Below are 22020 nucleotides of genomic sequence, written 5' to 3' on the forward strand. Positions count from 1 at the left end.
AGAAAAATAATTTTACTGTTTTTCTTTTATTTAATAACTTTTTTAATTAGTTATTTTATTTCTCCTAAATTATTATTTTTTATTATTATTTGAAATGAAAATAGACATAGACACCTAAATTTTATTCAAAAATGTTACCAATCACTAACAAAACTAATTTTTTTGAAGTTGAGTTTGAATAATTATGTGTTATGGTTGATGTACAAGTTTGAGGTATATCCTTTGTAAAATTGTTAACTCAAAAGATTATTCAACATCATGGAAATTTTCATGAGTTAAAGATGTGGTAAGTTGAGTTATCTATTTTTTTAATTAAAAAAACGAAAATTCAGTTATATAATACATAAAAATTATTTTTTCATTTTTATTTAATTCATATGTCAAAAAAATAATTTTTACTGTTTTTTTTTATTTAATAACTTTTTTAATTAGTTATTTTATTTCTCCTAAATTAATATTTTTTATTATCATTTGAAATGAAAATAGACATAGACCTAAATATGATAAGATTTTTAATATTATGGCATGCATGTAGTTAATTTTTTAATTTGCAATGTAACAAAGAAGTTTAGTTAACAATGTAACTCAGCCACAACATGAAAAACATTACAGTAATTAAAAAGCAAAAAAAATTGCTGCCAAACTCAACCGCTTCATCAACTGAAAATATGTAACTCAGCCGTATCGTTTGATAAGTCAACCGTAACTGAATAACATTCTAGTAATTAATCTTTTGCTAATAAGTCAGCCGTCAAACGGCTGAGTTGTCGATAAGTCAGCCTATGACGGCTGAGTTATAGTTTTTTTACCATAACTCAGCCGTAACAACATCTCATAAGTAAGCCGTTTTTCATAACTCAGCCAGGCGGAAAATGTTAACTCAGCTGTGTCGTTGTGATAACTCTGCCAAAATTTTGACAACTCAGCCGTGTCGTTGTGATAACTCAGCCAAAATTTTGACAACTCAACCACCGGGTGAAAACTCAGCCGTAACTACAGCTGAGTTATGCGCATAACTCAGCCAGATTTAATAAGTCAGCCGTAACCCTTGGCTGACTTATGCGCATAACTCAGCCAGATTTTAATAAGTCAGCCGTCCGCTCTTACTCAAATGTTTTTCCGATAACTCAGCCGCAACATACCTATAACTCAGCCGCAACATACTATGTAACGCATTACGGCTGAGTTATGGTTACACGTCAGCGATTTCTGACGTGGCATCTAACGTGGCAATGGCATTTTTGTAATTACATTTTCTCCGATAACATAAAACAGGGGCACGCTGAGTATTTTGAAAATATCCAAAATATTCTAGTAATAAAAAAGTTTTTTGTATATTCTGGTAATATTACCTAAAATGAGTAACATTTGAGTAATTCACCCTTTGAATATTGGTGAGCAAAACAACACAGCCTAAAGACGGAAACCTCTGAATTCTGATATATTCAGATGGGCTTAGGCCCAATACAGTTACTGAATATTTTTAGGGGTATTTAATTTGATTTTATCCTAAACATTTCAAATTATTATCATTATTTTTCTGTTTATTACTATTATTTATTTTTTATCTGAGACAGGCATATATATCTTTTTTTTTTTTGAAAAGAAAAAAAGAAGAAAAGCATATTTCTACGCACTTCTATATTGACCATTTTTTTCTTCTTCTTTTTGGTAAGTTTTTTTTTTTTTTTTTTTTTTTTTTTCTGTTAAAGGGTATTCAATTAATAAACATATAATGCCCAATGGGCTATTTCCGGAGTAGGCCCATATACATAAATCCCTAGGGTCCAACTCATTTACAGTTAACCAAAACTAAACCGATGGAAACAAAACCGGCCGGGTTCACAGACCGAACCAAACCGGGAACCATGAAACCCTAATATGCAGAACGAAGAACTCGTTTGCAGCCGCCGCCCATACTTGCGGATACTCAGCCGGAACAGGACCTCCGGTGAGCCTGGACGACGGTAGCCGAACAGAGACGGTGATCCAAGATCCGTTTGCCGTCCTGCCACCGTAGAGCCGTTTTGGGAAGGAGGAAGAGATCCGATCTGCCTTTTGTCGAGGAGGTTTTCACGCTCAGTCGTGAGAGAGAGAGGCAGCAGGAAGTAGATAAGCGGGCCTTCGATGGTGGTTTAGCTTCGCCCGATCGGAGACTACCTCCCCTATCGTAACCGATCCCGCGAAGCCTCCAAGATCTCCAATCCTCCGATCTATCTGCCTTCTTCTCTCGTTCGTCGCCGTGAATCTCCCTCTTCCACTCCGCGTAGCAACTCCTCCGGCAGAGCTCTTGCCATCGGCGTCTCGCGGATTCTTCTCCTCTCCACTGCTCCCTTGATTTCGTCCATCAGCTTCGCCGGTAACATGCAAAGAGTCGCGAGTGAAGAACCATGGGCCGAGGGGTCCTCGCAGTCACCGGAATTGACGGAGGATCCAGATCGGAACACGAGCTTGTGGTCAGAAGAAAAAGAAACGGTGGGAGAAAAAAATCACCGCGCGTGTATCACACTCGCTCGACTTTCTCTCTCAATTTTTTTTTTTTTTTTTTGGTAAGTTTGATCACTCAACTCGTAACACAACCACAAGCACGGTCCCCCATGCTTAAGGGGGATACCCACAGCCAGGGTCGGAGCCACTTGCAAGTTGCCACAAGCACCAATATTGACTTTAGCCAAGAGACTTGGATGTTCAATTGGGTCAAACAAAATAACATAATGTGTCTATAAATAAAAATATCCCATCTTGAATAGTATACGAGAAAATTATTTCTCATTTTGTTTTACTCTGACGACTTAATCAGCTTGAGTAGCCCATCTTTGTTTCGAAACAAATGCAAAATTCAAGTGGAACTCTGCTAACTAGCTTACTCGAGTCTAGTGGAATATTCCTTATTCTATCTTCAAAACTTTTTAGCCTTTTAATTTGTTTTTAAGTGTCAAAATAATAGTTAACGCAAATCACATGGGTACTCAGGAGACGAATATTCTTCACTGTCCAATACTAATCTTTGTTTTTATTAAATACCGCAGAGTCCTCATGCATGCATGCATCCACCAGACATAACAAACATCACACTAGCTAGAAACAATACCAAATTGGTATGATCCTCCAGCCACTATAGTCCTTAACTTCCCCACAGATTACAATTAGGATTTTCTTAGCAAGAATATTTTGTTATTTACTAAAAAAATCCACGTCGTGCGAATAGTAAAATTAAAAAAGTCATCATACCAAGTAAGAAATTAGCTTATACTAGATCATCCAAGGTGATTAATTTGTTAATAGAACTCCCTAATTAGCTTACAATAGTTCATCAAGACAATACTGATTAATTCGCTATGCTCTTCATATAATTCATCGTGCATTAATTTCATACTCCTTAATTTATTTTTTACATAACAAAGATCTGATCTCCGGATAAATTGCTCGATCGATAGTTTGATCCAAGACCTAGTGGCAAGCTAAACGCCGACGGCCGTATTCTTGGAATTTGTGTTAGCTAGCTTAGCTGCCAGCGTGTCATTCTTACTTCGTTGGAAGTGCCGTGTACTTTATGCTTTCATCATGTTTGTTGAGTAAACGAACTTGTGTTAGTCAATTGAGTATATGCGGTTTCTTTTTTCCACAAGATGCTCAATCTCTTATCAAGTGACTGACATTGGATTATCCCATTCTCTTTTATTTTTCTTTATATTATCATCTAAGCTAAGTTACACGTGATGATAAGATTTTACTAATTATTTTTCTATCTAAAATAATCAAGTAGTATAATTTTTTTTTTTAAACTACTTTCATGATTTCATCGAACCAATCATAAAGTGTTAAAGCTACTAAAAGAATTGTAATTTATCCTTAAAAAGTTGTAAAAACGGAATATTAATTAATCACTACAGTTTTATTTTAATGACGAATCCAGATCAGAAAAAAAAAGAAAAATTGCATTCGCACGTGGGCTGCTCCATGTCTGGCCTTTAGAAGATCCTAAGGGGCAATCAATCAGTGGGTATATAAACAAGTGACATACCGTTTATGGTAATATATCATCGCAGAACAGTCTCTACCATAAACCGGTAAACGTACATAAGAGCAAAACGTTTCTTTCATTTCCATCATATCGAAAATGGTGACAGACTACAAATCCCTACTACCAGTTATCGGTACGTACTACAAACCGTAATTATATTCATTATTTTCAGCAATGTTCACTTTCATAATGATATTCCAAGAAAACTAAATTCATGTGATAATGTTGTTGCAGACATCGGTCCTTTACTGGCCAAATGTGATGATTCCGACATGGCGGATGATGCTGGGGTGGCGCAAGTTGTCCGAAAACTGGACAGGGCATGTCGGGACGTCGGATTCTTCTACGTGGTATATATAAAAACTTTCGAAATTTGAATTTATACTTTTTAGTGTTTTATAATATTAAAGAGGCTGATTTTGGTTTGTGAATGTGGTGGATCAGATTGGTCATGGGATATCGGAGGATCTTATAAATAAGGTGAAAGAGATGACGCATCAGTTCTTCCAGCTTCCTTACGAGGAGAAACTTAAGATCAAGATTACTTCAGCTGGTGGATACAGGTTTGTTTCCATATATATCTCAAAATATGAACCAATGTTGGTAACTTGTTACCACCGTCCACTGATCGTTGTTCAATGTGTTTCGCAACAAACGAGACATTATATTATCAACAAGTTATTCTCACCTGGTGAAATTATTCACTTTAACAAAAAGGAAACTATAGATTCCTGGCTGGTGCAATAAGTAACAAGATATTCCTGGCTAGTGCAATATTATATATAAATAAGGTCTATTCTATTAAATATCTAGAAACACAAACAAAGGTAGGTTTATATTTTACTTGCCTAGTTCCGGAAAAGAAAAAAATCACAAACCGAAGAATCATGAATGATGAACAAGTTAGAAAACGAAAAACTGTATTTCGGAATCACTCATAGGCGGCGTTTTTGTTACACAGAGGATATCAAAGAATTGGAGTAAATTTTACGAGTGGGAAACAAGATATGCACGAAGCCATTGATGTAAGTTTTTGTCTTACTCTAGTCTTTGGCTTGAGTGGTATGCACGAATCATGATTCTAACTAACTGATATGGTTGTATTCTCTTATCAACTGGGACGAATACAGTGTTACAGAGAGTTTGAGCAAGGCAAGCATGGGGACATCGGAAAGGTCTTGGAAGGGCAAAACCAGTGGTAAGCGATTGATTGATTTTTTTTTTTTCCTCTATTTTTTCATTACGTTTGTGTTGAAAAAAACATTAGAACAAAAGGGCCAAAAAACTTGTGTTTTATTAATTGTAGATACATGCAATATATGAATGAATAGTAAAAATTTCGAATAGAGGCATATTTTTATTCTAAAGAATTCTCACTGGATCATTATAAAACGTTTAAACCGTGGTTTTTAGAGAGTAGAGTGACTCAATTTTTGTAATTATGTTTTTTTTGCCTAGCTTATAGTAGACCACTTAATAAAAATGTGAGAACTATATATAGGAAATCACTTAACAAAAATGTGAAAACTAAATAAATTGCAGAATTACGTTTTAAAAACATAAAATTAGACAAAAAAATGTACAAGTCTAAACCATAGTATATTCATCTTCATCTGACTATATTTCTCTTTGTGTATTTTTGTGGCCTCTTTTCTGAAGGCCAGGGAATCCTCAAGAGTACAAAGATGTGATGGAGGAGTATATTAAGCTATGCACAGGTGTGTTTAATTTTAGCCCTTTTTGAATCTCAGTAAAAGTTATAAGTTTCTAACTTCATTTAATGGTTATTTTGTAGATCTTTCTAGAAATATATTAAGGGGAATCTCCTTAGCACTTGGTGGATCACCTTATGAGTTTGAGGGAAAGATGCTTAGAGACCCATTTTGGGTGATGCGTATCATTGGTTATCCAGGTGTTAACCAAGAAGATGTTATTGGATGGTAATGTTATATACTACGATCGACCGACCACTATTCATTTTATGATCAGCTTGATCTCTTTGTAGTAACTCGTCTTCTCTTTTGATTTTCTTTAACTTACAGTGGAGCTCACACTGATTATGGTAAGTAATCCTGAACTCAATCAAGTTCACTCTCTTCATAGTTTAGGTTTCTTTTGTTTGGTCTAAAAAAAAAAAGGTATTATTTTACAGGCTTGTTAACGCTTATAAATCAAGATGATGATAAAACTGCTCTTCAGGTATTTATTGGGCTTATTCTTTTAAATTGGTAAGAAAAATAAAGCAAAACCGTAAGAGTGTAACTTTTGCAACTTCTAATAGGTGAAAAGTGTGGACGGTGATTGGATACCAGCTATTCCGATCCCTGGATCGTTTATTTGCAACATCGGCGACATGTTAACGGTTTGTTTCTTCTTCTCCCTCCCTCTTTAACCTCTCTTTCTTTCGTTTGGACAATACTTGAAAACATTTGGGAAACGTATATGAATATGCAGATACTTACAAATGGAGTTTACGAATCTACGCTTCATAAAGTGATCAACAACTCTCCTAGATACCGTGTTTGTGTTGCATTCTTCTACGAGGTACGAAAACAAAATTGTGACACTCTTTTGTATTCTCCTCAATTGGATTTGGAATCATGCTTATCTTTAAACATATCTTGAATGAATCAGACTAACTTCGACGCGGAGGTGGAGCCACTGGATGTCTTCAAAGAGAAGTATCCGAGAAAAGTAACATCTCAAATTGCCAAAAGAGTTGTCTATGGACAGCATCTGATTAACAAGGTTCAAGCCACTTTTGCGAATTTAGTGGACAACAGTTAAAAACTTAAAATGGTTGGTTGGAAGTTGTTCTACCTAAGCTGGATTTCGAGTTTCAATAAAATAAAATAAAATTGTAGGCGATAATAAAAAATAATACAGCATTTGTAATGTTATGTACTGTAAGTCTATAATAAAATAAAATTCTACTATATATAGTGTGTGTACTGTTTTACCATTCGACTAGTTTCAGTAATTTACTAATTTTGAGTAAAAACAATGATTACAAAAGAATTTAAATAAGATTACAAGAAGATTTGCGTTTAGTATCATAAAACATGATTCAAGTCATGTGTCAGTGGACCAATGTTCTTCACTGTCCAATAGTAATCTTCCAACTCGTAAAGACGCCTGAAATATCCACACCCAACAAAGAACATTAGACTTGAAGCTGAACCAGATTGGACTGAGACTTGGATTACAGTTTCGGTTTGGTTAGATCAGATACGTTCTCTAGTTTGTGTCATTAGTATCAATCAAGACTAATCAGGAATGTGACTTACGCTAGATCTTCTAAAGTGTCTGCTTTGTTGATAGACTTCCCTTCGGGTAGTTCAAGACAAGAATGATGCGCTATCATCTCCTTTATCGTGTATTTTGTGCTTTTAACATCGTTATTCCACAAGATACTCTGCAACACAATATCTCGAAATCTAAAAATCAAATCATAACCAGGAAAATTTATCATTTACTCTTTTTCTTTGTTACCTTTCTAAGGTATTTCTTTTTCACATCTTCCCAGTGAGATTTTCCTTTTGGAGAGAAAATTGAAGCATTCCACATAGCTCCTCTTGCAACCATCACTGATGCAGCGCCTTTATGTGAACCAAAAAAAACCAGCAACATCGAAGGGTTAATCATTAGTACATAGTGGATACTTCTTATGAGACATTTGCTGATAAATCTCCTGAATCTGAACTCAATAATAAGTCTATCATATGCACCTGTTGCAGCCTTAATGCGAGAAAAATCATCGTATTCTAGAACATCACCATTTGCAATGACAGGAATGGATAATGCCGCCACCACATCTGCAATCTCATCCCATTTAGCTGGATCTCTTGGCCTGTCTGCAATTTTCCTGTATTTGATGATGGAGAAATCGATGAACAACTTTTATAAAAACAGCTGAAAGGATTGAGAACCAACTAATAGTAGTGTACATTACCTCCCATGTACGGCAAGAGCTGGTACACCAAGTTTCTCAATTCTCCTAGCCAGTTCAATAGTATCTGCTGGTGATTTTAATAATCGAATCTTGCAAGTAACCGGCACGTCTAAGTTCCTCTGAAGTGTTGCCAAAATCTGGGATGCAGAAGATACCACATGAGGAATCAATCAGTAAAGAAACAAATGCACAAATATGCAAAAGAATTCAGAGAGCCATACATCATGAATCAGCTCAGGTTTACTTAACAAAGCAGCACCCATTCCTCCTTGAATAGAGAACGCCTTGGGGCAACCCATATTAATATCAACAGTTGCAACGTCTTTGCACCTAAATGATGAAACAAAGACAATCAATTTCAAAACTGGTATAACACACGGAACATTGACTCTTTGCAACCAATGTGACGACTACGACTAAACTTACACAATCTCAGCAGCCTTTAGAGCCCTAACAGCATCAGAAGTTCCCATCTGAAAAACAACCCTATTTCTTTCTTCCTCACATGTGCTAAAGACGACATTGTCTGTTCCTTTCTCCACAAACTCAGTTGTCCCGAAAGCAACTGTAGAGGGAGAACTACAATAAGAATTCGAGAATCAGGAAGAACCACAATAGCAACCTGCCTATATGTACCATGAAGATAAGTATAAAGTCGAAGATGTTTAAAGTCTCCCCCTAGCCAATTCTATAAAATGTCTGCCAAAGAGATGCACTAATGAAACCAGGTTTCAATATAGAGTCGAAGCCATTATCATACGAAACAGTCCATATTAACTGATAGACGACAGGACAACTATCTTGAGCGATACGCAGAGATTACGGAGACTTCAACTAGCTACATCATGTGAGATACGGCACCATATCAAAACCTAGATAGTTCTTCATCCTTGCTAAGTTCTAAGCTTATTGAAACATACCAAGAGCTAAGCTAGCTAGCAGAGAATCTGAGAGCCAAGTGAGACCTTAATATGGCACCATATCAAAACCTAGATAGTTCTTTTCATCCTTTCTTACTTCTAAACGAATAAACACAGCAGTTTGAATCTCTCTCAGCTTTATCTTCAACAATAACAGAAAGTGAGATAGATGACGTCAATATACACAGCCTCCAATAGTATAAAACTAAGCTTATTGAAGTAAAATGCAGTGACCATAACATATAGCAGAGAATCTGAGAGCCAAATGAATCAATTGAAAGTTCACAACTACAACACGAAAGAAGACACCAAAGAGTTTACCATTATTTCGGCGTTCGCACTTAACAAGCTTATGATCAATAATCTCTTCACCGTAGGTAATATCAGCGCCGTACTCAGCTGCCAACATCCTAAACGACAACGTTCCCTAAACCAAATAACATAACACCTCCCGGAATAAGCAAAGACGAAAGCGAGAACAACGAATTAATAAAAAAAAATAGAAGGAACCAATTTCACGATTTGGACTTACCACACGAACCATGGGAGCAAGAACAAGCTTGTTCTGGTAATCCATCTTCGTCTTCTTCGTGGCAACGTAAAACGCAGCCACGAACAAATTCGAAGACGCCGCCGCCGGCTAGATCTGCGCACGATTTTGTTTGTTTTGCTTCCAGGAAAAGAAAAAAAAATCCCTTTCTGATGGGCTTATCTTAGTAAATGGACCCAAATAGGCCCATTATAATTGCTTGTGTAATGGTTTATGAAACTGCTAATCACATCCACATGGTAAGCTCCATTTTCCCCAATGAATGAATGATTAACACAAAACTGGATGAAACTAATGGGGAATACACTTATCAAACAAAACTAGATGAAATGAGTGTTTTTTTTTGTTTTCAGTAAATCCATTTCCAAGCTCTGTTCACAATCTCATCTTCTACAAATGGACGCAATGACCACATCAGACTATAAGTCTCTAGCTCATCTGATGATGACTTCAAACTAAGCGATCGCACAATCTTTTCCTGAAATCAGACACATTTCTCTTCAGTGAGTTATTAAGGTTTTTAAAGATCAAACATGAAGAGAAGAAGGGTTCAAATTGCACACACCTGCATCGTATAGTTTTGCTTCATCATACTGTAAACTACTGCAATAAGTGTAGCGTACTCTGTAACTTCAGGTTCTTGAGAGAAATTTACTGTCTCGTTCTCCTAAAACAAACACATCCAAAATAACATTATTCTTCTCTGAAACCGTTTTTCAAAGAAGTCTCTGTTGATATCTTACCTCATCACATGTTACTTGTTGCAATTCATCACTTGACTCTTTATCTAGCCCAACGGAAAAGTTTGTGGCAGTCTCAATCGCAATGGCTGCTTCATCGGTGAGACACTCGAGCTCAATCAACAAGCTTCTGGCTGCAATTTTCACATCTTAAAGATTAAAAAGGCATAACTGCTTATATAAACTATAATTATGTGAGAGTGAGTGAAGACATGAAACAGTAACTATGGGCAAAACAAAGTTATAGAGACAGAGTAATACATTACCTTTGATTAGGTGGTCAGAAAGTCCTGCTAGGGATGTATGCACTACTTGTTCCGGTATTTTTGTTTTCAGATAAGAAAAGGAAGACCAAGTCAGGAAGAAGAAGTGCAAGAAAAGAATGTGTAAGCTGAGACGACTGTGAGACTTTTCACATAAATCTTGAGACTTAAATCAAAAGAGTTGAGCAGTAACTTATAAGCTCTTGTGCTTTCTGCAGCATCATGGATGTTAATACATCCTGCTTCCAAATATGATTTAAGCCGTCTTGTTTCATTCTTCTTGATGATGTTCTCGATCAACTTGGAGGTAGTAACCATTGGAGGGCGTTGAAGATAACCTGAAATAGTAATGTCATAAGAAACAAATGTCACAGAAAGATTGCAAATCCACAGTGAAGGGTACGTACTGAGTGCTTGCTGAAACCGTAGAAGAAAGGTGTTTGCAGCATTCTCTAGTTCCTCAAGCTGTGTGATTCTATAATGATTACCAATAACCCAGATTCAAAATTACAGAGGGACTCAACACGTGAACATACTTGAAAGCGCATAAATGTAAGAGAATCAAAGCAAAACAATACAATTTTTACCCCGTCATAAAGTCTTTGAAAATTTCGAAAATTTTCTTCTTCAGTTGGCTTCTTGTATCCATTTCTTTGTCTTCCATTCTAAAAGAACACATGTAACATTGTGTCAAGCTAAAATTCAGAGAAGAAAGTATGAATTTTTCAGTCGGAATTTCAAACAAGAGGAGCTTTGATAATCCAATAAGGCGATGATCTACTTAGACTAACCTAATCGGAACTGTAAAGTTATTGAACTAATCACAAACCAATCCACCAACACAAAAGAGAGAGAGAGATAAAATATAAAACAGAGTATAAACCAGAGTTCGACTTCTGCAGGAGAGAAAACGAGATACGTGTGAAATTTTGGTAGACGACGCTGGCGAAGCTCGGAGGAAGCCGAAACTACGCCGGAGAAGGTTGATTCCGGCGGTGCAGATGGCGGAGAGAAGAGGAGGTCGATATAGGGATTTTTAGCTTTGGACTCTGTCTCTGACCCAATTTAAAGATTTTTTCAAAGTGACGTCGTTTTGTCTAAACTCTTTGTCCCTCTACAAGTTAGTTATCGTTGTCGAAAAGACAACAATGGTTCAGTGAGATTTTTTTTTTTGGGTCAAAATGGACAAATTGCTTTTCTCTTTTTTATAACCTTTTCCCCATATATATATACACACATCAATCGTATCAGGAAGAAATCAATACCGTGGACTGTACAAACAAACAAAACAAACAAAAACGAGTCATGTGAGAGCGTGAGGCGTTTAAAAAACTGAGCCTCGAAACTGACTCTTTATCGAACTCAAGTGTTGGTTTTAGAGATGTCATTGGTGTTGGCGCTGAGGTTTGTTTCCTTTACTGTGACCTTTAGCGCCTCCTCCTCCTCTGTACAACTTTGTGTGGCTCTTCTGTCCAAACGACGAGTTTTTGACGCCATTGGTTCCTGAGAGCGGGCTCGTTCCATACGATCGTTGCTGCTGGTTTCTTGCACCATTAGATGAAACTGCATTGGGGGCGCGTGGACTGTTGTTGTATGAACCGTTTCTCACAGTGACGGCACGGGGACTTCCATAGAAAGGTTGCACAGTTGGGGTGGTGGCCACGCTGATGAGTCCAGCTCGCGGGCTACCATAAGGACTTGTTGTGTTAGCCAACATTTCCTGGTTGTAATCAGAACATATAGAATGTTAGTTTTACAAGCCGAATAAGTGAGATTGAAATTAACCTCATCGCATCTGAAGAAAAAATGAAGTGTTATGATACGTACCCTTTGAGGAGCCTGGTAAAAGTTGGGACCTATATGGGAAGAGACCATCCGAGGAGAAGAATTGTTCACAGTTTGTGGATAAGAGACTCGGCGATGATTGCCTCCTGTGTCGATCCGTGGAGCTGGTCTGCTGCCACCAACCCAACCATCGTGGCTTTTCCTAACATTGACAAATGCAGGTGGCTCCTGTCCCATGAAGTAGTAAGAGCTGTGGTGTTCCTCTCTGCATAAAGTAGGAGTAGGAGCCCATTGTTGACCTTTCGAAGAAGGGTCTTGATAACTCTGGAAAGTACAGGAGGATTTAGAATATGAGTGGCCCATGAAAGGGATGTTTGCAGGTATGAAACTCGGTGTCTGTTTCCGATAAGGAAGTCCTGGAAACGATGCCATACTACTCCAGTCTTCAATTGTGATTCCTTGTTTTGCAGCGAGGTCAAACACTTGTTTCTCGTCAACTCCTAAACCCATTAGCAAATTCCATAGGTTTCTTTGGGCTTCCCTTTGGTTGTAAATGATTTGGTCTCTCATTGCCATTTCGAATTGTAGTTCAGTATTACCCATCCCCTACATTTAAAGAAACAAACAATAAATGTGAATTAGTTGTGTATGAACCTCAGGGTCAAGAAAATAAGAATTTGCTTTGTTTACTTTACTCACCAGGAGCTTATACTGATTGAGAATATGCAGATAAGTTTTGTTTCCGTTGTTATTTATTGCTTCATTGAGCATATCCTGTAGTTTACAGCGATGTCTTTCATTTTCTTCAATTTCCTGTAAAAATGAAGATATAAGGATGATTATGCAGTCACAATGATTAAGTGCAGAGTTGAAATATATGATAAAGCAAAAGGTTTACTCTCTGGTAGTTAACACCGGCTTCATCGTTGTCGCGGATATTATCAAGTATTACTTGTCGTCTGCTACTTAGAGCTTCGACTACGTCTTTCTCTGTCGCCTATAAAATAGAGAAGAGGTTACAGTAATGCAATATATTGACCTCTGAATTATGAGAAGCTTTATCACCTAACCTGTTTCGCAATTGCATCATCAAGATGCTGAAGTTCAGTGCGATTTCTCAGGTTAGTTTCCTCAAGCTCAAATAAAGCCTTCTGCAAGTTTATACGGTCCTGAACATTTTCACTAATCTGGTGGCTTAAACCATCCAACCACGAAAGTTCACGTTCAACACCTCTTTCAAAAGGTTTGATGCTTAGCTGCGACTCTTTTTCTGCTAGTTGTGTTTTCAGCTGAGAAACCTCTTTCTATGAAACCAAATATCTGAGTTATATACTGCTACTATATTCATTTTGTAACAAAAGTAGACAGAAGTATTAACTTACTTGAAGATTATCGATCATTCGTTGGTAGTCTGACATATGAGTGTCGATGGTACCAATGTTTTTCTAAAATGCATGAAAAGTGAATAGTAAGTACTTGTGAACCAATTATCGACCAGAATTATTCAAATGAAATTTATTGTCACCTGAATGTGTGTTTTAATCTCCTTTGCTCGGTCAGCATATTTCAATGTGTTCACAGTATGATGATACTGACTATCAGCAGGTGATATCGTTGCAACCATCACTGTCTGGGAGTTCCCACTCAGACCATCTTTAAGAATCCGTGTAAGTTTGCTGAAAGTAGACATGTTTTTGTCAGCCAGAAAAGATTACTAATCTAAGATAGAAAAGATCACATATCCACTTATACCTGTTTCTGTATGGGACATAAGCAAGGCCCTTTTTGTGTTGCTTCCCCAAAGCGTTTATGCAATTTGCTAGTGCAAGGAGTGATCGATTGATGTTAGCTCCATCCCTCAGTTTTTGACCTCCATTGTTCGTCTCAGCAGCTCTTTCACTGCCAGCAAGATCAACAAGGGCGAGTTTCCCTCTCATGACTTGATTTTGATTCTTTTGCCTTCTCTTTACTGCAATCTCCAGAACTGCATGGGATCTGGTAATTGACAGGGAAGTACATATCGGTAATGGGCACCACGAGTTCATTTTCAAGAAATATTCAAGAACGTTTCCATTACGATGCAGGAAGAAACTACTCAAGGAAATAAACAATTTTGCTGTGAGATCTAGAGATTTACAAGCGACAAAGCCTCCAACATTAACAGCTTATTCAGAAGGTAGCATCCACTCACCTTGATGACGTTCCATTCATCTCCGTGCTCTCAGTTTTCCGTCTACTGTTCCCTAAGTTCAGCAGTTCAAGAATTCGGTCTGCAGAAAAGACCTACAAAATAAACATTTTGACTAAGGACCCAAGATGCAAATGCCGAAAAGGTTTCAATGGAGCAAATCAAACAAGGATAAAAGTCTGGTTTTCCTCGTCATCAGCAGAGAATTCTAATAGAAATACTAACTGATACAAACTGGAAGGCAGAGAAAGCATTCTTAATCTAAACCATACTACTACACTATATATTCTGATACATAACATGATTAGAAACAGGTTTTAAAGTGATCTCTGCAAATCAGGTTTAACAGAGATCAGAAAAGTATACGGACCTTGATTGATCGCAGGCCAGCTACTACTATCCCCTGCTCTGGATCCTCTCTGAGCTCCAAATGACCAGAAGATTTTTCAAGCAGATCGTATATAACCTGAGTTGCAGTCGAGATTAAATATTATGTGAGAAAGAGTAATACCACATAATGGAAAGCACACTACACAACAAACAACAATAACCTTTTTTTTTTTTTTTTGAACAACCACAAACAACAATAACCAAGTTTATCAGACTAAGCCTTACTTCATTGTAGACTTCAAGATATGAGCAAGTCACTTCAAAATCATCTGAGCTCTTATCACTCTTGATCATATCAAAAATGGTATTCAGGCTGAGAACCATCAATCCAGGATCACTTCGAGTCCCAACCATGGTATATGTTTTACCACTAAAAGAAATGCATCATTGAGTCAGATAACAACAAAGAGTCCAGAGTCCATACTGCATCACTTTTACTGAGTGCTCTCTCATCAAGCCAGTTTATTGTCACGAGTACTATAAGCCCAAATAATTTCGGTAGCATGGAACCGAGTGACATGAATTTTCTTGTAGCCTTTGCGGATTGAATACATGCTACATAATATTAAAGATCATTTACATAAATACATACAGTACCTTCCAGTAGAACCATAAGCAAACACTGTAGCATTGAGTCCCTGGACAACACCAGAGATCACAGAAGACATACTCCTATAGACATTCTGTAAAACCAATAATCCAACCAAATACATGTTTAGATTCATAACTCTATATCCGAATACACAAACCTTAAACCACAAGTCTGAAAATAAAACCCACAACTTCATTCACTTACTTAAAAAAAAGTCACACACAGTCATACACACTACGAACCTAAACGTTTCAAGGAATTTTCTCAAAGACATAAACAAGAACACACAGATCCAAGAAATTCACAGAAACAAACCTTGTTGGTGCTCTCAGGGCCAAATGCATGATCAAAACAATATTTCTTCTCTTTAGTCCGATTCTGAATCCGATCAAGGTAATCTTTCGATAAGTCAGGGTCTAACACAATCACTTCCTGAAAAATCGAAAAAAACAAAAACAAAAACAAAAATTAGGTCGAAATTTACCAAAATCGAAAGAGCACAGAATCATCAACTGTGGAAAAAAATTATGAACAGAGAGAGACCTTAGAGTTATTAACACGAACAATGTCTCTACCACGTTCTTTCTCCATTAACGGTCTACATTTCACAGCAACCTACCGGAAAAGACAGAGAAATCAAACCGGTTATTGAAAATTCAGACGGATTAAACCGAAAATTTATCTTACGAGGAGGAGAGAGAGAGCTAACCGTGAGTGTAGTTGTCTTCTTCGCAGCTGGAGCTCTAATGCTTGGCATTTTTCGTCGGTATTGAGCGAACAAATTTCCCCAATGCGACGGTGAAAATTTTCCGGGAAAACTATACAGAGTCTCTCTCTCACACAAACGATCAGAGAGAGACGAACAACAAACTCACTCCTAAAAATATGCGAAGAATTGAACCAACAAAAAAAAAATGTGAAGCGAAGGAGAAGAATTGAAAAATTCAGCTGAGCTAAAAGGATAAGAATTAATTCAAAAAAATGTTTGATAGTTTCAAGATTCTCTCTCTCTGTAAAAGTTTCACCGTTTCAAAATTTAAGCTGGAAAATTAAAATTCAATAAATGCTTTTGCTTCGGAGAGATTTCTAAAAAACATTTTTAATTTTTCTTTTTTTGTGTAAGAAGAGGGAAAAATAAAGATCGTGCGAGAGGGATATTAAAGGAAGAGTCACATGTGTGACGGTGTATGTTGTTTAAGATGTGGTAATGTCAGCAGAGCCGTTGCTTTTTTATATCTGAACGGTAACGATTGAGCGAGCTTTCACATAGAAGTAGAGTGGTTTTTTGTGGATCGGGTATTATTTATTACTAACTTATAAGTTTTGATTACATATTCAATTAATAGATTAATAGCCATTTAAGTTGTTTAGTCGAACAGCTTTTCAATTTGGATTTTTGTTATCAAATTGATTTTTTAACTAATTTAATTTGACGAAGTTTTGTGAACTGTGTACACGACGTGCTATCTAATACCATATGTTTTATACGAGAGATATGGTGACGTGACGTTTTACAAGAATTTCATAATAATATATTTTTGCTAAAACAAATAATTTTATTAAAGTATGTTTTCGTTGTTTGACAAAAGTGTGTTTTTTTTTTTCTTGATTACAAGAACCGAAGATTCTTAAATCTTAAGGCGTGTTCTCATAATGTGAATTTAACCGACAACGTTTGTACTAACGTTTAGCTAGATTATCTTCCATAATCATACAAATCATTATTTCTTTTGTGTTACTTCGCCCATCATGCACATTACCAACGAACTCATAATTTTATAGTATGAAACAAATATTTCCTTTTATTTATTAATGCATTACTACTACTACCCACCCATAGAAGTATGGGTGCTCACTCACACCAAATTTATCTATAATTTAATATGCATGTTCTATATAACTTGAAGTTTTATATCTATCTCACCGAAGAATCGATCGGGTTCATCAATGTACCATAAATTATCAAGGAGCTCGTTCATTGCTAACTTTTTTCATTTATAACGTACGAAAACGTAACAATTATTCAACATAATAAGCAAATATCGTTCAAATATGTACTATATGCTAGCTATGGTATTCTGCAAGATAAATAAATAAATATCAAAACTTCAAATTTAGAAGAAGAAAGAAAAAAACAAGTCTGAAAACTGAATTAAAGGAGTATCATTTTGTTTCAATTTGACCTTTTTGGGCTAACGAGGCATTGAAACTTGATTTCTCTCGATGTGATCGTGCAAGTTTACATTTTACAAATCGTTTCATTCAATATCATTAAATTTTACTTTGTGAAGTTCAGCAGCTTGTTCAAACGATATAGAAAAAAATATATATATACAAAATGAGCAGTGATGGTAGTTGTAACTTGGAAGTCTTGTTAGTTGTTAGTGATTTGTTTGCTCGATAATAAAGACTAAATCAAAATTTAATGTCATTTCGATATTGATTTGTTTGCTCGATACTAGTCTTTGTTGTGTCCAAATTACAAGTTGAAAATACCACAACGTAAATGAAAACTAATTAATTTGTTCGGATCTCCGATTTATCTCATTAAATGTAAAATATGGTTCTCAGTACTTACAGCATACAAAATTGACTCCACATGATAAGATTCTTAAGATTAATTAAAGGTAAACTTAGGAAAAGCTGCAAAAACTTTAATCTCTCTTTTCTTAGTTTTTTTTTTTTTTTGAGTTTTCTTCTTGTTTTACAAAAATTTACAAGTGAAAAAGGAAAGTAGAATCAATATCATTAACCTAAACAAAAATATTAAAATGAAGCTTCTGTGTTCAGAGAAGAAATTACTAAAAGATTCTAAAGACTCTGCACCAGTCTGAGGGATCGAGCTTAGAAATCGCGCACGTGAGCCGCTCGTGAAACTACTCTAATTTAAGTAAAACTCAAAAGATACCCCTATACTATTCAATTATTTCAAAATACACCCCACAATTTTGGTTTAAATGAATCAGGGTTTATCCAAGAACACTGGATCGTCTCTCTGAAAGCCCCCTTTCCCAAAAACCCTAAATCAGCAAAATTCAATCTTCTTAATTCCCAAGAAAAAAACATTTCTTTACTCTTACCCATGGCAGAAGAAGTACCAGCAACAACAGCAACAGCATCATTCACTCCATACGTCCACTCCCAAACCCTAACGACCCACGAACGCGCCGTCTCCTCCGTTAAATTCTCCTCCGATGGTCGCCTCCTCGCTTCCGCCTCCGCCGACAAAACCCTCCGCACTTACACCATCAACACCGACGGAGACCCCATCGTCGAGCCCGCACGAGAATTCTCCGGCCACGAGTACGGTATCTCCGATGTCGCCTTCTCTTCAGACGCGAGGTTTATAGCCTCTGCTTCTGATGACAAAACCTTAAAGCTATGGGACGTTGAAACCGGTTCGTTGATCAAGACGCTGATCGGACACACCAATTACGCCTTCTGTGTCAATTTCAATCCTCAGTCGAACATGATTGTATCTGGTTCGTTCGATGAAACTGTTCGGATCTGGGATGTTACTACTGGGAAGTGTTTGAAAGTTCTTCCCGCGCATTCTGATCCTGTTACTGCTGTTGATTTTAATCGAGATGGGTCTCTTATTGTGTCGAGTAGCTATGATGGGTTGTGTCGTATATGGGATGCTGGCACTGGGCATTGTATTAAAACTTTGATTGATGATGAGAATCCTCCTGTTTCCTTTGTTAGATTCTCTCCCAATGGCAAGTTCATTCTCGTTGGCACACTGGACAACACCCTGGTGAGTAACTTCTTCTCATCTCAAAGATTTGGTGTTTGTTATGTGAAGTACTCGTTTTGCTATATAGTGATCTTGAAAAAAGCATGAAGATTTTGAGTAGAGCGTTAGATTCTAGGTGTTAATAGAAGTTTGATTTAGTAGAGAAGCCAATCCAAAGCTATTTGCAGAAGTGTTTACTAGTTAAGGATATTATTTCTCTTTTAAGCAAAAAAAGTTGGTAGCTTTAGTATAGTTCTGTTATTGATTCTAGAGGGTAGTGGCTTCTTTTGGTCTTTGATTTATTTGCATCTATAGGGGACATTTTGAGTATAAATTCTCATGCAACGTTATTAATGAACTGATCTCTCTGCGATATTCAAATGTGCAGAGGTTGTGGAACATTTCGTCTGCTAAGTTTCTCAAAACATACACTGGCCACGTGAACTCACAGTATTGTGTTTCCTCTGCGTTCTCCGTCACAAATGGGAAGCGGATAGTCAGTGGATCCGAGGACAATTGTGTATACATGTGGGAGTTGAACTCCAGGAAACTGCTTCAGAAACTTGAGGGTCATACTGAGCCTGTTATGACTGTAGCTTGCCACCCGACAGAGAATTTGATCGCATCAGGCTCACTCGACAAGTCTGTAAAAATTTGGACACAGAAGAAAGATTGAAAACAATGTTATCTCTTCATAAATCATCCATGTAGGTATGTATGTATACATGCCTCCTTCAAAGCTGTAATCATCTCGTGCTCACTAATCTTGTTAGATTGATTCTTTCCCCATGATGTAAAAGTCCATTTTTTTGGTTCGTGTCGAGAGTCGAGACCGTTGTAGTAGTTTACACAAGAAGTGTGAGACCGTTGTAATAGTTCCCTGTGTGACTTGAACTATTTAGGCAAGTCTAAAGGCTAAGACAAACTCCTTGAATCCTGCAAGTCCAAAGGAACTTTCAAAACACTTTCAAAAACAGGTTTTCTCTTTTCAAACATTGTATGTTTTAAGCTGATGCCATGCTTCTGTGTTTTCTACAGTTCTATTGGTTTCAAACTATATCGGGATTGAAAATTGTTCATACGAATCATATTGATGAGTAGTTCATGGGTCAAAGTACACATGTATGACTAAATGTAGATAATGTATGGTAGTTGGTTACTTGGTTGGGCCATGAGCATGATGATGAAGCTTATGGTCCCCTTGGTCCTGTCCCATATTTTTTTTTTCATTTTTCACTTTTATCGTAAAGTTTTTTTATCCCTACAATTTTTGGAAGGACCACCTGAAAAATTGAACCCACTCTCTCTAATTTCAATTTCGAAACCAAAGAAAAAACAAAAAGATGACTTTGTACCTTTGTTCTGTCTTTTAGCTACACCAGTGGGTTGCTTTTACAGCGTGTCTTTCTGTTTGCATGATTCAAACCAACAGAAAGCAACAGTTCCTAAGGACTGAGTCTTGTTTGTTGTCTCTCCAAAAACATACAAAGATTCAAAAATTTGCTTTGGTTCTTTGTGTAAAAATTCTTGAAACAAAAAATAAAAATAAAACTTAAAATGAGTAAAGATAAAATTCATGAATGTGATAGTCGATTAGTCACAATCTTGTAGAAGAGGATAAGACATTAGGGAGAGCAGAGGAATGTAACCCCCTCCCTTCTCTTAAATGAATAAATCCAATGTTGTTCGATTGTTCAAAACTATTTTGGTCAAAATGACTCATTATGTAACTCGAGATAATGTAAAATGTATTAAGTTTAAGTGCTAACGTAATCTAAGTGTAAGTTCGTATGTCTTATTTATAGTTTGTTAATACTTTGGTCATAGCAAACAAAAATTGTTAAGTTTAAGTGCTAACGTAATCTAGTAGTTAGATTAAGTATATTTGATTTGGTACCAAATATGAAATCAAGCTTAACAAACGATTCTTTAAATACACACCCATCCAAAAGTGTATATACATCTTCCCAATTTTTACACACAAAAAAAAAAAGTAGACCTTTCCTCACAGGTGCTTGCCATTCTTATCATTCGAAAGTAATTATTAAACAAGACATGCTTTCCATTATTATAATTCTTTTCACTAATTTGAGTTATAATCTAGTGCAAGGAAGTGCGTTGCAGATGAAAAATTATTCTATTGGTCCGGGTCCATGAAGAAGAAAACAAAAATTCACCTAATATGAGTACGACTTATTCCAGTGGTTGTAGTTTTATTATACCTAAACTCTTCCAGTGACAAAGGAAAAAAAAAAGAAGGTTTATCTAATTTTGGCATTCCATATTTAAGCTATCCATTCTCATTTCCAATAAATAAAACTACTACTACTTATTTTTTTTGTTATTTCCTAAATTTAAATTAAATTATTTTGTGAGATATAATATAATACAATCAGGAAAAGAAAAATATAAATATGTATATGGGAAAGCCATATGTTTTGTTCAGTGGACAAAGCAAACCATTATTGTTGATCAGTGAACACAGTGGGTAAACTGGCAAAAAGATGAAAATGATGCACATAGGACTGTTTTTACTGACTCATCTTCCACACATACAAAATCACGATCGTATCCCTACCCGTCTCTCGAGAGGGCTCATGACAGGTCCCGTGCGTCATCATCGCAGCTCAGGACTCAGGGTTGTTCTCGTCATTTTTGTTTTCAGTTGATTCAGCGACTGTCTGGCTCTCTGGTTTTTGTGTCGATCATGCCTTGTTGTGGTCCTTCATGGTAGAAATGTGATTTACCAATACGGCAATACCGTTCAGTGGCTGGTGCCTTTGGTCATTCAAAGTGCTAAGTTTGGTTTTGTTAAACAGTAGAATAATTAATGTTATACTAGAATAGTACTACTCCATTTCGTTAATTATTAGCGGGTCT

The 22020-nt window shown here is 36.5% G+C and overlaps 5 protein-coding genes across 11 annotated transcripts; 2 read left to right on the forward strand and 3 right to left on the reverse strand.

Annotated features, from left to right (window-relative positions):
* The first annotated feature begins 3680 nt into the window (after nucleotides 1-3680).
* Nucleotides 3681-6962, forward strand: LOC104711483 (homoarginine-6-hydroxylase 2-ODD-C23.2). 2 transcript variants are annotated; one of them, XM_010428184.3, is made up of 12 exons: nucleotides 3681-4157; nucleotides 4259-4374; nucleotides 4469-4587; nucleotides 4986-5049; nucleotides 5155-5222; nucleotides 5684-5742; nucleotides 5820-5964; nucleotides 6067-6086; nucleotides 6177-6223; nucleotides 6306-6386; nucleotides 6479-6568; nucleotides 6659-6962. In XM_010428184.3, the coding sequence occupies exons 1-12, from the start codon at nucleotides 4121-4123 to the stop codon at nucleotides 6809-6811; spliced, it is 999 nt and encodes a 332-aa protein (XP_010426486.2). In that variant the 5' UTR covers nucleotides 3681-4120; the 3' UTR covers nucleotides 6812-6962. The 2 variants fall into 2 exon arrangements, with proteins under 2 accessions (XP_010426486.2, XP_087322091.1); XM_087465965.1 differs by lacking the exon at nucleotides 6067-6086 and having other exon boundaries at nucleotides 4027-4157; nucleotides 6163-6223.
* LOC104711482 (uncharacterized) lies at nucleotides 6913-9595 on the reverse strand. Of its 2 annotated transcripts, none has more exons than XM_010428183.2 (9): nucleotides 9429-9595; nucleotides 9218-9323; nucleotides 8403-8541; nucleotides 8198-8306; nucleotides 7977-8113; nucleotides 7753-7889; nucleotides 7517-7623; nucleotides 7312-7439; nucleotides 6913-7159 (listed from the first exon to the last, which is right to left on the reverse strand). In XM_010428183.2, the coding sequence occupies exons 1-9, from the start codon at nucleotides 9471-9473 to the stop codon at nucleotides 7078-7080; spliced, it is 990 nt and encodes a 329-aa protein (XP_010426485.1). In that variant the 5' UTR covers nucleotides 9474-9595; the 3' UTR covers nucleotides 6913-7077. The 2 variants fall into 2 exon arrangements, with proteins under 2 accessions (XP_010426485.1, XP_087322092.1); XM_087465966.1 differs by having other exon boundaries at nucleotides 8403-8555.
* Nucleotides 9596-9609: 14 nt separating this feature from the next.
* Nucleotides 9610-11513, reverse strand: LOC104711481 (uncharacterized). Of its 5 annotated transcripts, none has more exons than XM_087465967.1 (8): nucleotides 11333-11513; nucleotides 11037-11114; nucleotides 10857-10924; nucleotides 10643-10787; nucleotides 10453-10494; nucleotides 10190-10320; nucleotides 10012-10113; nucleotides 9610-9924 (listed from the first exon to the last, which is right to left on the reverse strand). In XM_087465967.1, the coding sequence occupies exons 4-8, from the start codon at nucleotides 10722-10724 to the stop codon at nucleotides 9796-9798; spliced, it is 486 nt and encodes a 161-aa protein (XP_087322093.1). In that variant the 5' UTR covers nucleotides 10725-10787; nucleotides 10857-10924; nucleotides 11037-11114; nucleotides 11333-11513; the 3' UTR covers nucleotides 9610-9795. The 5 variants fall into 5 exon arrangements, 3 of the variants coding, with proteins under 3 accessions (XP_087322093.1, XP_087322094.1, XP_087322095.1); XM_087465968.1 differs by having other exon boundaries at nucleotides 11369-11487; XR_015566305.1 differs by having other exon boundaries at nucleotides 10453-10787; nucleotides 11369-11510.
* Nucleotides 11514-11631: 118 nt separating this feature from the next.
* On the reverse strand, nucleotides 11632-16607 carry LOC104711484 (kinesin-like protein KIN-8B). The gene is made up of 15 exons (XM_010428185.3): nucleotides 16114-16607; nucleotides 15948-16019; nucleotides 15720-15836; nucleotides 15410-15495; nucleotides 15038-15182; nucleotides 14793-14888; nucleotides 14426-14517; nucleotides 13987-14229; nucleotides 13760-13910; nucleotides 13617-13679; nucleotides 13305-13538; nucleotides 13133-13231; nucleotides 12934-13047; nucleotides 12277-12840; nucleotides 11632-12169 (listed from the first exon to the last, which is right to left on the reverse strand). Exons 1-15 carry the CDS (start codon nucleotides 16159-16161, stop codon nucleotides 11834-11836), a joined length of 2460 nt encoding a protein of 819 aa, XP_010426487.1. The 5' UTR covers nucleotides 16162-16607; the 3' UTR covers nucleotides 11632-11833.
* A 1756-nt stretch (nucleotides 16608-18363) lies between these two features.
* Nucleotides 18364-20133, forward strand: LOC104711486 (COMPASS-like H3K4 histone methylase component WDR5A). The gene is made up of 2 exons (XM_010428186.2): nucleotides 18364-19161; nucleotides 19529-20133. The coding sequence occupies exons 1-2, from the start codon at nucleotides 18487-18489 to the stop codon at nucleotides 19814-19816; spliced, it is 963 nt and encodes a 320-aa protein (XP_010426488.1). The 5' UTR covers nucleotides 18364-18486; the 3' UTR covers nucleotides 19817-20133.
* The last annotated feature ends 1887 nt before the right edge of the window (nucleotides 20134-22020 follow it).

Source organism: Camelina sativa, chromosome 9, assembly GCF_030686135.1.
Source record: "Camelina sativa cultivar CO46 ecotype springtype chromosome 9, ASM3068613v1".
Taxonomy (NCBI): domain Eukaryota; kingdom Viridiplantae; phylum Streptophyta; class Magnoliopsida; order Brassicales; family Brassicaceae; genus Camelina; species Camelina sativa.